The 17,996-nt window shown below is 34.3% G+C and overlaps 1 protein-coding gene across 3 annotated transcripts in view; it reads left to right on the forward strand.

The window, feature by feature from the left end:
- The window catches only part of CCDC88A (coiled-coil domain containing 88A), a 112,080-nt gene that overhangs the window by 41,922 nt on the left and 52,162 nt on the right, over positions 1-17,996 (forward strand). For all 3 annotated transcript variants that reach the window (XM_061155416.1, XM_061155417.1, XM_061155418.1), the window contains exons 8-11: positions 3,466-3,638; positions 13,513-13,594; positions 15,561-15,719; positions 17,672-17,818. In XM_061155416.1, coding sequence (XP_061011399.1) covers positions 3,466-3,638; positions 13,513-13,594; positions 15,561-15,719; positions 17,672-17,818 — 561 coding nt within the window. The remainder of the gene's footprint in view (positions 1-3,465; positions 3,639-13,512; positions 13,595-15,560; positions 15,720-17,671; positions 17,819-17,996) is intronic.

Genomic DNA, 17,996 nt, shown 5'->3' on the forward strand with positions numbered 1-17,996 from the left:
TCTTCTTTTACTAAACTCCAGCAGGATGTTCTCCTTTTACTAAAAACTAAATATTTATTCTCACTCTTTAGGTCAAGCTTTGTATTGTAAATTTATTGTGTACTTAATTTTAGTACATCTGCACAATAATCTCATTTTATAGATGAAGATTCTAAAGTTCAGAGAAGTTAGGTGACTTGCCCAGTCTAACTCCAACACTTGTGATCCTAACCTTTATAATACCTTTGCCTAAATCTCTGCTCTGATAACTTTTCCTTAATGATGAATTCTGTAATTATTGTCACCTGAAATTTTTAGCCTTGTTGTATCATATGTTCATTCTTTAACATATATTGATAAATACCTGCTTTTTTTTTTTTAAATACCTGCTTTTTGTGAGAACTTTTACTAGAGTATGTGAGAGCAACAGACTTTCAAAGAAGAACCAAAGATGGTTACAATCTAATAGGGAAATTATTTTAATAAGTGAGTTAACTGTAATAAAAGTTCGTGACAAGTACCCAAAAAAGAGACATATATCTAAATGTTGTACTGTATTTGTGAGTTAGTTGCTCGGTCGTGTCCGACTGTTTACGACCCCATGGACTGTATCCCATCAAGCTTCTCTGTCCATTGAATTCTCCAGGCAAGAATTCTGGAGTGGGTTGCCATTTCCTTCTCTGAAATGCTGTACTATAGGAATTTGAAGAAGAAAGATATTACTTGCAACTGATAGTGGAATACCTAAGATTGGAAGGATCAGGGAAAGCTTTTCAGAAATTAAAAGTATGCCTTAATAACATTTCCTATCAGACTTTTTGAAAATGTTTGGAGTTCTTGAGCTCAAGAAACTGCCATTATTAGAGAAAAGGCAAAATGGAAAGTACCTCTGGGTACTCTTTTAATTCTTAATACTAGGTTTCTTTCTTTTTATTTATTTATTTATTTTTACTGTTTATTTTAGTTGGAGGCTAATTACTTTACAATATTGTAGTGGTTTTTGCCACACATTGATATGAATCGGCCATGGGTTTACATGTGTTCCCCATCCTGAATCCCCTTCCCACCTCCCTCCCCATGGTTTCTTTCTTTTTAAAAAATATTTTGCATCCATAGATCTTTTGTGCTGTTTGTTTACAACTGGAAATTGTTGATATACTTTAATTTTACCACCTGCTAATTTCAAATGTAATATGTATCTTCAGTACTTTTCTTGAGTTTTCTGTTTTGTGAATAATTCAGTTAAATATTTTTGAGCAGCTTTTTGTGTTCACTACTATGCTGGATAACATCAGGGATACAAAGGAAGTATAAGGAAGGTTGTATCTGATTTATTTTCAAAAAGCACATTGTAAATGAAAAATAAGGTGGCATGTGATTAAGTTCTAGTTTGTGTATGAAACAGATATTTAGTAATTACTATATGCAGGTACTGATGGTTCACAGGTAAAGAATTTGCCTGCAAATGCTGGAGACATAGGAGACCCAAGTTCAGTCACTGGGTCAGAAAGATCCCCTGGAGGAAGAAATGGCGACCCACTCCAGTAATCTTGCCTGAAAAATCCCATGAACAGAGGAGCCTAGCGAGCTACAGTCCAAAGAGTCATAAAGAATCAGACATGACTGAGCACAGGCACACACACATGTATGCAGGTGCTTTTGTTAAAGACAAAAGATGTTACAAGGCAATATTAAAGATAATTGAGACAGTAAGAAAATAGGCAAATAAAAGCTGACTCCGTGAAGTTTGAGCTTGGGCTGCTGTGGAAATTAGTAACGCTAATTTAGTAATGCTGTTCACAGAGACAGTGGAGTTGGGCTGGACATACTAAGTAGATAGACAAGATGAAGTAGTGTCAGTGAGCAAGCCATTCTTCAAAACGTAACATTGAGGGAGAAATAGAAGGATAATAAAGGGGAAAATGTGATTCCCGCCCCCCCACCCCGCCCCCGTCCCCAGATAGTGGAAACTTGTATGTCTTTGAAGAACAAGGAGAAAAAAGCAATAGGAAGAGAGAAACTGAAAATGTTACAGAAGTAAGGAATATGTGTTGGGAATAAGAGATGCATAAAAATGGAGGAATTTATTGCAGATGGTTCTGTTTCTTTGACAAATTGAAGGAGAGTTCATTTGTTGGAAATTATGATAGCAGTTTGCAGTTGGGGGCTTATGTAGAGAAAAGGGAATATATTTACATCTGCCTTTATGGGAAAATTTTGCCAGGAAATCATCAAGATTTTCAGTGAAAGAATTGATGGGCATTGGAAAGAACTTAATTGAAAGTGGATGACAACTTCTGTAGTAGGGCTGTATTTTATTTGTTTTGTATTTTTTAGAGTTCTTTATCACCTTGGAACAGGAATAGAAAAGTTGACAGTAGGTGAGGAAAACGACTTAGCATTTTAAGTCAGACTTGAATTTGAATTTGTGTTATATTCGTGTGTGACTTTAAGTTATTTAATCTATATGTGCCTCAGTTTCTTTATGTATAAAATAGATTAAAACCTTTATTGCCAATTATAGTATTGGATGGGATCTTTTTTTTTTTTTTTTTTTTCCTTTTTTTTTAAATTTTATTTATTTTTTTTTATTATTATTATTATTTTTTTCCAGTGGGTGGATGGGATCTTGTTGGAAAATTCTCCAGCTAGAAGTTCTATAAATATTTGTTTCCTTTTTTTTTTTTTTTTCCCAAAGAGTGAACGAACCATAGTCAAAGAATGACATAGTAGTGTTAAATTAGAAAGTATGGGTGACATTTAACAGGCTAATTGCAGTTTCAGGCCAAGTAGGAACTCGAGGGTACTCAAGAATAATCCATTTGACTGGGCAGAAGGGGAAAGTTGAGTGATTGGAGGTTCAGGCATATGAATGGTGATACAGGAGTAATGTTCTAGTAAAGGAGGCTAAGGAACTGTATTTTTAATTTTTTAAACTTGAAATTAGCCTCTTGTGCTACTGGTTACTGTGTTGGACAGAACAGTTACAGACATACTAATCTTAATTCCTTTACTGTGTCAACAAATCTTCTCTGCCTTTCCAACAGTTGCTATTTGTTCTATATATTTTACCACAATTTATTAATTTTTGTTAAAACACTGGGAAAGGAAAAAAGTATTGTCTTGTTCTTGTGTTATCTACTGAATAACTCAACCATGTACTGTTGAATGAAACTTTTTAAAAAATGACAGCTAAATCTGTCAAAGTTAAGGGACTTACCTGGCAGTGCTGTCTTTAAGTCACCATGCAAGGGGTGTGGGTTTGATCCCTGGTTGGGGAACTAAGATCCCACATGCTGTGTGGCATAGTCAAAAAACAAAAAGTTCACCATTAATGATAAAGATATTAAATAAATAAGACATTTTTGAGCAATGGATTCTTTCTGATATTGTAGTATAATACTTAGACTTAGTGACTAGTGTTGTATATTTGATTCTCTGATATGTAAAATACTAAAAGTGCTTCTGTGATTTCTGTTTGCTTAGACTATTGTAGAACTCTCTGAAGAGCGGGATGGTCTTCATTTTCTACCCCATGCCTCTTCATCTGCACAGTCACCTTGTGGTTCTCCAGGCATGAAGCGAACAGAAAGTCGACAGCATCTGTCAGTGGAGCTGGCAGATGCTAAGGCCAAGATAAGAAGGCTTAGGCAGGAATTGTAAGTTGCTGCTTTTCAAGGCTCATTGAATTTATATGGTTGCAAAGGTGACCTAAATGCAATGTTTTTAGGCTTATGAAATATAGATGCATGGTTCCCAGTTGCTAGGCTGTGTCACAGTTTTCAGCATTTGTCAAAATGAAGACACTATTATAAAGTTTTCTTAATGCTAAGTCTTATCAATTTAAAGGATGCCTGTTATCCTGTATCTGTGTACTTCCTATTCTTCTAGTGTTAGGATGTCCTTTCTTTTATAAAATAATGTTTTCCCTTGGCAAATTGAGGTCTGCTCAATTTTTTTATTTTTTCATTCCATGAAATCCAAAATACTGACAACCACTGATACAGATTGTTAAGTTCAGTTTTTTTTAAATTAACATAAATGAATTTTGGTGTACAGTATTACAGAAAAATAATTTTGTGTATCTTCTGCATGGAGTAATTGAAATGCCTGAGTCACATACTTAAAAAAGGTAAATATTCAGATTGGTTAGTGCTGATAAAATTAATATTTATTTAACTTTCAAAAACCATTACAGGAAAATCAGTATAAATGTCACATTGGTGAATAACTTGTAAAGACACAACCAGTCTCTGCTGGAGATTTTTTTATATTGCACTTTAAAAAACAAAGGAGTTGTGTGTTATAGGCTTTTTCTTTCCTTTTTTTGGGGAGGTTTTGTTTTCTTGGAATTTAGGCTTTGGGGTATAGATTTTAAATTTAAAACCACCATATAGCAATTAAGTTTATTTATTGATTGTTTAAAGCAGCAAGTTTTAAGAAAGTGGTTGAATGTGCAAGGTAGAAAAAATATACAGTCCATAGGAAAATTTGAAAACAAGAAAATACAGTTTTCATTGTGAATGTCTGCAGTATTATGTATCTGTTGAAGTGAATACGCCCAAGATATTCTATAAACAGCTGCGCCATGAAAATTAGGGAAGAGATTGCTGTTATTAGTTTGACTGGCAGTTAATGGATAGCCTAAACAGTGAACACTAGTTCGTTCCGTATAATTTAGCACAATCTTCTTCAGTCTTTAGATAAAGCGTGCAATTAGAACTGCAGTGATGGCTGTGAATTCATTTAACATTTTGCACTATATTAGAATTTGATTTTAAAATAAAATTTACTTGAGCATAGTGTTATTAAAATTCCAGACAACTTAAAGAGATTAGTAAAATTTGGTCTCATGCTGATTGGAAAATATAAATGAATATTTTTAATGAATAAATAAATATGCCAGATATAGCAAGTTTTCTCAGTAACTAGCATTACTTCAAATACTATCTATATCTTTTGTTGTCTTTTGAAAATGTGTCCCTTCATGGGTTTCTTCTGTTAACATCTGTTTTAAGTGTTTTTGTTGGATAGATCTTTACTAAAGTGATGGAAGTGTGGAATCACTAGATAGATAAAAATAGTTTAGGTTGCCTTATACCTAATGGAAATAAATAATTGTAATAAGAACATGCAGACTGATAGCATACTTGTGGGTGGTACATCATGATATAATTGCTTTCAATTTATTGACATACAGAGTAAAAGTGTAATTTGCAGTTTGGATGGAAGAAGAAGTAATTCCTTATAAATTTCACTTTTATGCAATAGTTAACACTATCAAATGCTTCCTTTAATAATTCTCTTTGTCTCCATGGATCCCATGGTTCCAAAGGGTTTTTCTCTCACGCAAATTATTTTTTTTAGAAAAAAAAAAAGTTTTATTGAAATATAATTCATATATCAGAAAATTGAACCTTTTAAAGTGTGCAATTCAGTGATTTTTAGTTTATTCTTTGAGTTTTGCAATCATCCCATGCCATCTAATATTAAGACATTTTCATCACCCCAGAAAGAAACTGCATACCCGTCAACAGTCACTGCATCACCTTTGGTCTTTGGCTCCTCAAAAACACTAATATACTTCCTATTTCTATAGATTTGTCTATTCTAGACATTTCATATATATAAATGGAATCATACATTATGTGGCCTTTTATTTCTGGCTTCTTTCACTTACCATAATGTTGTCAAGATCCGTGCATGTTGTACCATATAGCAGTACTTCATTCCTTTTGATGGTTGAATAATAGTCTCTTATGGACGTTCTACATTTTGATTACTCATTTATGAGTTGATGGACGTTTGGATTGTATTCTACTTTTTGGCTATTTATTTATTTATTTTACTTTTTGGCTATTTAAATAATGCTCCTATGAACATTCATGTGTGTATTTTTGTAGAGAAATATATTTTCATTTCTCTTGGGTATTTACTGAATTGTGGAAATTCTGGGTCATATAGTAGCTCTGTGTTTAACCTTCTGAGGAACTGTCAAACTGGGCTGTACTGTTTTACATCACCACCAGCATAGTATGAGGCCTCTAGTGTCTCTGCATCCTCAGCAATACCTGTTATTATACACCCTTTTATTACAACCGTAGATTTGACTTGCATTTCCATCATGACTAATAATGTTGAGTCTCTTTTCATGTGCTTACTGGCCATTTGTATATCTTCTTCGGAGAAATGTTTATTCAGTTCCTTTGCCCATTTTTAAGTTGAATTTTGAGATAAACTTTTAATCAGTTCAGTTCAGTCACTCAGTCGTGTCCGACTCTTTGTGACCCCATGGACCACAACATGCCAGGCCTCCCTGTCCGTCAGGAAATTACATGAAAACTGGAGGTGTGTTAGAAACCTTTGTACCCCACAGTTGAGAGTAAGTGAATTTTATTCACTTTTGACTTGGGGGAGAAAAGGGAGTGGTGTCAGGAAGAGTTCATAGAGATAGTAACATTTCACCTGATGTTATGCAATTAAGTAAGTTAAGGCTCAGATGGGTATTATAAGCAGAAGAAACAGAAGCAATAGAACATAAAGAGGGACATGGGGAAATGAAGTTGAAAATGATGGAGTGGATAAGTAGAATGTCATGTATGCAGTGCTGAGAAATTTGAATATTAAACAGTGGGGGCCAAACTGAAGATTTTTTTTTTTTTTTTTGTATAGGAGAGCAGTTTAAAAACAGATTTCTGTTTTAAGAAAGAGGTATCAACCTAGTAGCTGACCTTTAGTGAGTATTCAAATTGGAAAAATAAATTCTGGTGTCATTGTAAAGACAGATTGAAGGACAGTCCAGGCAAGAAGTGGTGTGGGCCTGATCCAGGGTTTTAATGATGAGGTTGAAGAGGAGATGCTAAGAAAGAAAGTAGGGTCTGCAGGATAATTCCTAGTTTCCTACAAGTAGTGTCTGTCTGGATGGTGATGCCGTTCGTTCAGACAGGGAACATAAGAGAGAGGAATACTATTAAGGTAAAAGACAAGTTTAGTTTTGACATATTTAGTTTGAGGTGCCTTTGAAATATTTCTGTGGAGATGATCAATTGGATAATTGACTGTCTGGCCCATGATGCAGAGTAGAGATTTCGGATCATTAGTATACTCATGCAGAATAATAATATATGCAGCAGCATATAAGTCATAATTGAAACCTTTGGAATGGATCAAACTGCCCATGAGCATGAAGAATGTGAAGGATATAATCTGAAGAATACAAAGATTAGAAAGATGTTTAAGTGCTTAAAGGTAGATGCCACCATTTATTACCCACATTACTCAGTTTCTTCATATACAAAATGACAGGTAGAGCAAATAATTAAGTGCATGAGCTTTAGAGGCATTCTAAAATGTGAATCCTGGCTCTCAACACTTCCTAACTGAGTGACTGTGGCCAAGTTACTGAAACTCTAAGGCTATTCAGGTTCCTAGACTGTTAAATGGGAATAATATTAGTGCTTACTTGTAGGGTTGTTGTGTGAGGTAAATATGTAAGTAAACAGTGTGTATTACATAAGTGCTCAACAAGTGTAAGCTGCAGTCACGAGCTACTACTTCTTTAGAGTTCTTGTGAGGATTAAGTGCTTGGCAGAGTATAAAATGCGTAGCACAAGTGTGTGGCACAGATAATGAGAACTTGATAATTGTTAGCCAAAAGATAGGCACAAAACATGAGATCAGCAAAATAATCAGAGAATTAATATATTGAGAACTAGAAAATCCTAAGAGTGTAGAGTCATGGAAACCAAAGGAGAAGCTTATTAAGAAGAGTGGCATGAATTAAGTTTCTCAAAGATCTGAAAATAATGTGTTGGATTCGGCAATAAGTGACTGACTGACTGTAATAAATAGTGTCAGTGGGAAGATGTGAATGGAAGCCTCATCACTGTAGATAGAATGGTCAGATGGTTGCAAAAAGGGATTATTTTATTAGTAAGTGAAGATCCTCCTGGGTAACTCTTTTGGAAATTCCAGTAATTAAATTCATACTTCACATACTCCAAAGTGAATTTCAGATGGATTAAAGAGCTAAATGTAAAAAACAAAATCACGATGAAGAAACTAGTCTAGATGCTGCTGCTGCTGCTAAGTCACTTCAGTTGTGTCGGACTCTATGCTACCCCATAGACAGCAGCCCACCAGGCTCCCCCATCCCTGGGATTCTCCAGGCAAGAACACTGGAGTTGGTTGCCATTTCCTTCTCCAATGCATGAAAGTGAAGTCGCTCAGTCATGTCTGACTCTTAGCGACCCCATGGACTGCAGCCCACCAGGCTCCTCCGTCCATGGGATTTTCCAGGCAAGAGTACTGGAGTGGGGTGCCATTGCCTTCTCCGAGTTTAGATGAGTATGTGTTAATATACTCTTGGTGGGGAAGAATTTCACACAAAAGTGGTTGCTCTGTTTGTATTTAAAAAATGTTAAATATGTAAACATCCAGAAAAAAATAAGTGTATTAAAAGTGTTAGAATATTCCTCAAAACGTTAAATATAGAATTTTTATATAATCTAGCAGTTCCACATGTATGTATATCCCACTAAAATTGAAAACAGAAACTCAAACGTATACTGGCATGCCATTGTTCACTGAAGCATTATTCCCAACAGCTGAAGAGTAGAAACAACCCAATGGCCATGAACAAATGGACAGATAAACAAAATGTGCTTGTGGGCACACAGTGGATTATTATTCAGCCGTAAAAAATGAAATTTTGATATGCTGCTGCAACATGCATGAGCCATGGAATGAGCCATGAGATGAGCCATCTCAGCTTGCTAAGTGAGATAAGCCAGATAAAATGATAAATTTTAATAATTCCACTTAAATGAAATATCTTTTATGGGCAAATTGAGAGAGATAGAAAATAAATTGGAGAGTTATTGCTTAAAGAGTATAGAATTTCACAACAGGGTGATGAAAAAGTTTGGGGAGTATGTAGTGGTGATAGTTTAACATTGTAAATATAATTAGTGCTTCTGAACTGTACATTTTAAATTAACCATTTTAAAATGGTTAAAATTTCAATTTTATGTTATATATATATATGTCACCACAATAAAAAAAGTTATTTTTAATTTTTAAAAAAGCATTTAACAGGGTATTTCCTGCCAGTCCAGTGGTTAGGACTCCACGCTTTTACTCCTGAGGGCCTGGGTTCAGTCTCTGTTCAGGGAACTAAGATCCCACAGGCCATGTGGTGCAGTCCCCCACCCTCAAAAAAAAGCGTTTAACTTTTTGCAAAGAAGTATCTGTAAGAAGTATCTTATATATTACAAAATTGTAGTAACTTTTCATCAGAAGAAATTTAAATGGCACAATAAGAAAACTAGCCTTTCATAATATTCAAATAAATTTAACAGCATTTTTCAGTTGTTAAATTGTTTCACGTACAGTCACTTTTATCCTCTGCTAGTTGCATTATGAATTGATAGTGACCTGTCTGCAAGACAATTTGACAGTAAATATCAAGAACCTTTAAAGACATAATATACTTTTAGAAATCTATCCTAAAATATACAGGGTTTTATTTATAATGATTTTATTTGCCAAAACATCATTCATTACAGTGAAAATTGGAATCCATTTAATGAGTAAATTATGATTCTTCTGTCAATGGGAATATTCTTCCATTAAAAATGGGTTTCTAAAAAAAAAACATAAGCCAGGGCTTCCCTGGTGGCTCAGTGGTAAAGAATCCACATGCCAGTGCAGGAGACACGGGTTTGATCTGTGATCCAGGAACATCCCACGTGCTGTGGAGCAACTAAGCCCACGTACCACAGCTACTCAGAGCCTGTGCTCTGGAGCCTGGGAGCTGCAACTACTGAAGCCCGAGTGCCCTAGAGCCCGTGCTTCACAACAAGAGAAGCCACTGCATCTTGAGAGCAGTGGGCTTGCGCATCACAACTGAAGAGTAGTGCCCGCAACTGAAGAGCTCCTGCCCGCGGCAACTAGCGGAAAAAAGCCTGTGCAGCAACAGAGACCCAGCACAGCCAAAAATAAAGAAGTAAATAGATAATAACAACAAAAGCAAGCATGTGCATGTATCTTTTCAAATTAGTATTTTGCTTTTTTTTTTTCAGATATATACCCAGGAGTGGAATTGGCTAGGTCATATGGTAGTTCTGATTTTAGTTTTATGAACAACTGCCATGCTGTTTTCCACAGCAGCTATACCAATTTACATTCCCACCAAGACTGTACAAGGATTCCCTATTCTCCACATCCTCACCAGTGTTTGTTGTTTGTGTTCCTTTTGATGACAGTCCTTTGACACCTGTAAGGTGATATATTAATGTGTTTTTGACTTTCATTTCCCTGATGATTAGTGATCTTGAGCATCTTTTCATGTGCCTTTTGGTTATCTGCATATCCTCTTTGGGAAAAATGTCTACTCAGATCTTCTGCTCATTTTTTAATTGGGTTGTGTGTTTTTTTGATATTGAGTTATATGAACTGTTTATATATTTTGGATATTAACTCCTTATCAGTCATATCACTTGCAAATATTTTCTCTCTTTGAGTAAGTTATCTTTTCCTTTTTGCTTTGCAAACACCTTTAAGTTTAATTAGATCCCATTTGTTTATTTTTGCTTTTATTTCCTTCGCTTTAGAAGACTGATCCCAAAAGAATATTGCTGCAATTTATGTCAAAAAGTATTTGCCTGCATTTTCTTCTGGGAATTTATGATTTCCACTCTTGAATTTAGGTGTTTAATCCATTTTGAGTTTATTTTTGTATATGGTGTTAGAGAATGTTCTTATTTCATTCTGTTACATGTAGCTGTCCACAATTTTTCCAGTATCACTTATTAAAGAGACTGTCTTTCTTCATTGTATATTCTTGCCTCCTTTGTTGTAGATTAATTGAGCTTAAGTGCATGGGCTTATTTCTGGGCTTCCTATTGTGTTCCACTGATCTATGTGTCTGTTTCTAGACCAGTACCATATTGTATTTGATTATTGGAGCTTTGTAGTACAGCCTTAACTATATGATTGAGGCACATGATTCCTCCATCTCTGTTCTTTCTCACAAATGTCTTGGCTATTTGGATCTTTTGTGTTTCCATACAAGTTTTGAGATTATTTGTTCTAGTTCTGTGAAAAATGCCATTGGTATTTTAATAGGGTTTGCATTGAATCTGTAGATTGCCTTGGATAGTATGTCCATTTTAACAGTACGAATTCTTCTAATCCAAGAACACAGTGTATCTTTCCTTCTGTTTGTGTCATCTTCAGTTTCTTTCATCAGCATATTATAGTTTTCTGAGTATAGGTCCTTTTCTTCTATAGGTAGATTTATTCCTTGGTATCTTATTCTTTTTAATGTGAAGATAAATAGGATTATTCCTTTAATTTCTCTTCTAATAGTTCATTGTTAGTGTGTAGAAATGCAACAGATTTTTCTGTATGTTGATTTAGTATCCTTCAGCTTTACCAAATTTGTTGATGAACTCCAACAATAGTTTTCTGGTTGCATCTTTTGAATTTTCTGTCTTTGTTGCTGAGCTTAGGTTTGATGCTCAAAAGCCAATACTTAAGAGAGAACTATTGCTTGGAAAAGAAAGGTTGCTTTATTTAGGAGGCCAGCAACCTAGAGGGAAGGCGGACTTGTGTCCAAAAACCAACTCTGAAGCTGTGCTTCAGGCTGAGCACATTGAGCACCATTCTCCACCTGAGTTGGAGGCCTTAGTTCCTGCAGAAAAGCTCAAAGATATTGTTACATATATTCCTTGAGGAAGAACCAGAACCCTGCTTTATTGCTGGACTGTTGTTCCTCAGCTGCTCCTTTGTTTCTTCATTCCCTTCCTTCTGTGAGGAGCAGCTGTTTGAATCTGCCCTTTAGATCTCAGGGAGTCAGAATGCTGAATGAAGTCTATTTCCTACAAACAAGAAATGGGGGACAAAAAAGATTTGTACCTGGAAGGACCTGACAGAGTTTTGCTCAGTTTCATCTGTAGTATGTCATCTGCAGATAGTGACAGTTTTTATTCCTCCTTTAAATTTGGATTCCTTTTCTTTTTCTTGTCTCATTGCTGTGGCTGGGACTATGTTGAATAAAAGTAGCAAGAGTGGACATTGTTTTTTGTTCCTGATCTTAATGGAAATGTGTTCAGCTTTTCACTGTTGAGTCTGATGTTAGTTCTGGGTTTGTCATATATAGAGTTTATTATTCTCTGTGCCCACGTTTTGCAGAGTTTTTTTTTTTTTTTAATCATAAACAGGTATTGAGTTTTGTGAAAAGCTTTTTCTGCACCTACTGAGATGATCATATGGTTTTTATTCATCAGTTTGTTAATGTGGTGTTCAGAAAGATGCATGTACCCCAGTGTTTATAGTAGCATTATTTATACTTGCCATGATATGGAAGCAACCTAAGTGTCCATCAACAGATGATTAGATTAAGAAGATGTATAGAGAATATATATATATATATATATAGAGAGAGAGAGAGAATGGTATGCCAACATTGATGGACTTGGAGGGTGTTATCCTAGGTAAAATAAATCAAAGACAAAGACAAATGCTATATGATGCCAATTATATGTGGAATCTAAAAAATAAAACTAGTGAATGTAACAAGAAAAACAGATTTATAGATACAGGAAGCAGGTGATTACTGGTGGGAAGAGGGAGTGGAGAGGGGCAATATAGACGTAGAGGATTAAAGGTACAAACTTATGTATAAAATAAACTACAAGGATATATTGTACAATGCAAGGAATATAGCTAATATTTTATGGAGTATAACTTTTAAAAATTGTGAATCACAATAACCTGTAGCTTATATAACATTGTGTATCAGCTATACTTCAATAAAAATTTTCTCTGGTGAAAAAACTTAAATATAAGCACATATGAGATGTCAAAAGCAGATTGTTCTACATAATGAACATTTATTTTTAATTATTTAAGAACAGAAGGTGGATAGTAGAGACAATGAGTGGAGACTTACTTTGAGGAGCTTGGCTCTAAAGGAGAGATAGAAAATGGGAGTTAGAAAGAACACAGTGTAAAAAGAAAAAAGTGTATTAAGAGAAATACAAAAGTGTCCAGACATCAGGGTAGAAATGAATAGAGATTCAAAGATTTTACATATCTGTGTGGCACTGTATTATTTTCTTTAGGTCATTGTAAATACTGAAAATAGTTTGGAGACCCTTAAAGTCTCAGACCCAGCTAGTATTGCCTTGCTTAAGAACTCTTCCAGCTAATTTGTCTGTGACTGTACAGAGAGGGAGAGAGAGTAAGGAGATGGGTATCAGGAAATGACAGAAGAGAAGAAAAAGAAACTACATTATGAACTATGAGGACATTAGTCATTGAGGTTATTAGCATTTGGAGAACTTTAAGGGTGAGTCTGATGACATCCAACCATACAAATTCCTAATAGCAATTTCTTTGTCTTTTTCCCCAGCTTGAGGTCATGACCAATATTATGTTAAATTAGATATTTAATAATGATAATATTCAGGTGATCATAGTTTTCAAAGCACAAAGTTTTTTATTTAATAAATTTTTTTTGCATTTAAGGGAGGAAAAGACTGAACAATTATTGGACTGTAAACAAGAACTAGAGCAAATGGAAATAGAGCTAAAAAGGCTGCAGCAAGAGGTTTGTACCTGGAACTTTCATTATATAAGATCAATTGGAAATTGAGTTTTCTCCTTATTATTTACAACATTTGCATTATTGCTTACTGAGGTTTAATGAAATATAATGACTTTTTCAGTGTTTCTGTCTTCAGAAATGCCAGAGCCAAAACTAGAAATCAAAGCTGGAAAGAACTTTGGAGTTTTCTTTTTTCTCTGTCAGTGTGCTATTCAAACCTTGCTAAGATTCCAGGGAACCTCTTAGGACTAGGACAGTTCCAGGTTTCCCTTTTTTATGTATTGGCTTCTGTGACTTGACAGCTGGAACACCCCTACTGCTAAACGGTGCTGCTTATGTATATTTCCCTAGGTCTCCGCTCTCTTATTGTGCTTTATGTTAACTTCCATAGAATAGAATGCATTTTAATTTTTCACTTTTTCTACCATGTAGATCCAGAGTTTATACTTTTTAAAATGTCTTTATTTTTTCTGAAGCTTTTTGTTTTTTCATCATGAACTAAGACTGTTTAAGAATTTGCTTCTTTTAATTACTCTGTAATGTTTTGTTTTCATTTGAAGGTAGTGCAAGAGGTCGTCTTTAAGCCATAAATGATGAAGATTGGGATAAGGCTGAAAAATTTCTTTCTTCTTACTTTCCCTAACTTGCCATTTTAAATTCCAGGGTTGCTTCACTTGTGGGATCATAAATCTGGGACCTTTCTAGGTGAATGAATCTAGGGATCATAACCTTTAGTTTTAGATATGCTGTGGGTGCTGTTCCACTGCTCGGTAGCAGGGTTTTTTGTGTTCCATCTAAAACAGTGATTCTCAATCTTTTTTTTGTCTCAAGACCCCTCTTTACTCTTAAAAATTAATGAGGATTATTTAATGTGAATTCCCTTTACTGGAATTTACTATATTTGAAATTTAAACTAGTAATTTAAGAATATTTATTAATTCATTTGAAAATAATACTCAACCCATTCCATGTTAACATAAAAATTATATGGTAACTAAATAACCATTATTTTCCAAAACAACAAAAAAATTAGAATAATAGTAATCTTTTATATTTTTGCAAATCTCTTTATTTAATGCCTGCCTTAATTGAAGACTACCAGATTCTCATATGTTTCTGCATTCAGTCTGTTAAGTTAATAACATGTCATCTATGTAGCCTCTGGAAAGTTCCACTGTATTCTCATGAAAGGATGAGAGTGAAAACAGCAAGTACTGTCTTATTATTATTATGAAAATAGTTTTGAGCTGATGAACTCCCCAGAAGACTTTCAGGGACCCACACATGTCTCTGGATAATGCTTTCAATTATTGTTATTCAAAGGATTGCAGGAGGACTTTTTAAAGTTTGAATTTCAATAATTCAAATGATGTAGAGACGTATACTAATTATATGCAAGTTATCATTCATGTGGAAGTATTAAAAAACTCAGCAGGATTTTGGTAACATATCTGGATAGAAACATTTCTCTAAAGTAACTAATGATCAACTTTTGTAGTAGTTTGCCTCATCTATATTTTTACTATCTAGTATTTTGAAGTTAGCTTTCTACCTTAAATTCATTGCAAACAGTTATGTTAAGAGATTTACTTATTTTAAAATGTCCTGAATATTTTTTACAATCTTAGTAGTGAACATTATACATAAAAACTTGTATGTATGCGTGTGTTTTTATATTTGTATAGAGTGTATATTTTAAAAATACTTCTTAATCTTGGTTTAAAAAAAAGACTTTATATATCCCCATTAAAAAAAAATTACTTAAGGTATAATATTTATACCAGAAAATTCACACTTTTAGCAGTCTGTCACCTTAATCGCTCAGCTTCCTCGTCCCACAAAAATTCACACTTTAAAGTACAGAAGTCATTGGGGTTTTTTTGTAAATTCATCAGATTGTACAACCTAAGCATTATCAATTTGAAAATAGAGAGTAATATTTTAAATATTAGTATGTGTTTATATTTAGAACATGAATTTGCTTTCTGATGCTCGTTCTGCAAGAATGTATCGAGATGAATTAGATGCACTTCGGGAGAAGGCTGTCAGAGTTGATAAGCTTGAAAGTGAAGTCAGCAGATACAAAGAGAGACTACATGATATTGAATTTTATAAGGCAAGAGTTGAGGTATGTTGCATAATTTAAACAATTCACAATTTTTTTCTTTAAAAGTGTTACGATTTTTTCAAAATGCATTTAAAATGCACTTTAATAAATGTAAAGAACTCTTGAAACATTGAGCAAACTGTAATACCATCAGGTGTTTATTTTATGGTAGATCAGCATATTGTTTAGACTTGTAAAAAGGGATTTTTGGACGCTATTCGTTGGAGGTTTTATTTCATTCCTTTGTTTAATTATAGGTAGGGAAGACTTTGAAGTTAAAATAAAGTATATATGCCTCTCCTAATTTTAAACTCATGCCTAGAAGTGAATGCAAAGCATACTTTTGATTGCTGCTCAACTCAGAATACTAAATTAGGATCAATGAAAGCAAAATCAGTATCTGTCTTCCTCTTCTCCTCTCTCTTCCTTCACCTCCCCAATGCCATTTGTCTCTTTATATAAACAAGTTAGAAGAAAACAAATTTTTCTTTTTTAATGGTCGCAATTCTATGTTACATAAAGTTGTTTGATAGCAAGAATTTGAAAATCTTTGCTTCTTGCATTCTTTTTTTGTTTCTCAGTGATTTCTTCTTTGTCTGTAAATAGAGGAGATTTTCATCAGTTTCAGTATGGGATAAGAAAGAAGGAGTTTACAATATCAAGTGAAAACATTGTAAAAGAAAGTTAAAACTTAGCCTGAATGTTACCAGAAAATAGACCCAACAGAGTACAAGGATAAGCTGCTTGTTAATTCTTTTATACTTTTTTAAATGGGTGCATGTGTGGGACTATTCAGGGGTCCTCATGTGTGCCATTGTTTTAATATACTTTCTCTTAGCCAGCTTATAAATGGCAGGCATATAACTTAGCAATATAGATTTGTGAACATGTCTTCAAAACATACATAGGAATTTTAAGATGTTTATGTAAAGTATTTTTTGATAAAGCCTTGGTATATGATTTACTTGAATATTGATTGTAGTCTTGGTATTTTACTCAAAACCCCAAACTCTTCACTTTCAAGTAGAGAGAAACTTAAATCTATTTCATTAAATAAATTAATCCCCAATTCTGTAAATTTGCATCTTAAATATCTAGAAGACTACTTATACTGAGTTCCTTATCCTTGTGACTTAGGAATTTATATATACCCTGACAGTTTCATGTGAAATTATAGTAGTATTACTCATCCTAATATAAGTAATGAGTATTTGTTTACATAATTTTTTAAATGAATTTATTTTTTATTGAAGGATAATTGCTTTACAGAATTTTGCTGTTTTCTGTCAAACCTCAACATGAATCAGCCATAGGTATACATATATCCCCTCCCTTTTGAAACTCCCTCCCATCTCCCTTCCCTGTTTACATAATTTAAATTCTGGGAAATAAAATGAAACCAGCTGAATTGAACTATAAAGAAAGCTGAGCACAAAAGAATTGATGCTTTTGAACTGTGGTGTTGGAGAAGACTCTTGAGAGTCTCTTGACTGCAAGTAGATCCAACCAGTCCATCCTAAAGGAGATCAGTCCTGAATGTTCATTGGAAGGACTGATGTTGAAGCTGAAACTCCAGTACTTTGGCCACCTGATGCGAAGACCTGACTCATTGGAAAAGACCGTGATGCTGGGAAAGATTGAGGGCAGGAGGAGAAGGGGACGACAGAGGATGAGATGGTTGGATGGCATCACCAACTTGATGGACGTGGGTTTGGTTGGACTCCAGGAGTTGGTGATGGACAGGGAGGCCTGGCGTGCTGTGGTTCATGGAGTTGCAAAGAGTTAGACACGACTGAGGGACTGAACTGAACTGATCTATATTTGTTACTCATTACCTTTACTCTTGCATAGACCTGTTGATAAAGATAGCTTAATGTCTTATTTTTCAACAAAGAATTTTTGTGTTTCAGAACTTTAAAAATTATCATATTAACATATTTGTGACCAATAAAGCTTACTTGAAACGTTTATAGGAATTAAAAGAAGACAATCAAGTTTTATTGGAAACAAAAACCATGTTGGAAGACCAATTAGAAGGAACTCGAGCTCGCTCTGATAAATTACATGAATTAGAAAAAGAGAATTTACAACTGAAGGCTAAACTGCATGATATGGAAATGGTAAGTGTATAAGGTAGATCCATTACGTAGCTTCTAAGTAAGAATTCTATGATTCATCTGATTTCCCTATAGTGATAAGGATGGCTAGTGTCCTTAAGGTCTTAAAAGAAAAGTGAGAACTAAATAAGTTAGATGCTCCTGATTTTATGTAAGTTCAGGAGTAGTAGAAATTTCTGCC

Source organism: Dama dama, chromosome 11, assembly GCF_033118175.1.
Source record: "Dama dama isolate Ldn47 chromosome 11, ASM3311817v1, whole genome shotgun sequence".
NCBI classification, from domain to species: domain Eukaryota; kingdom Metazoa; phylum Chordata; class Mammalia; order Artiodactyla; family Cervidae; genus Dama; species Dama dama.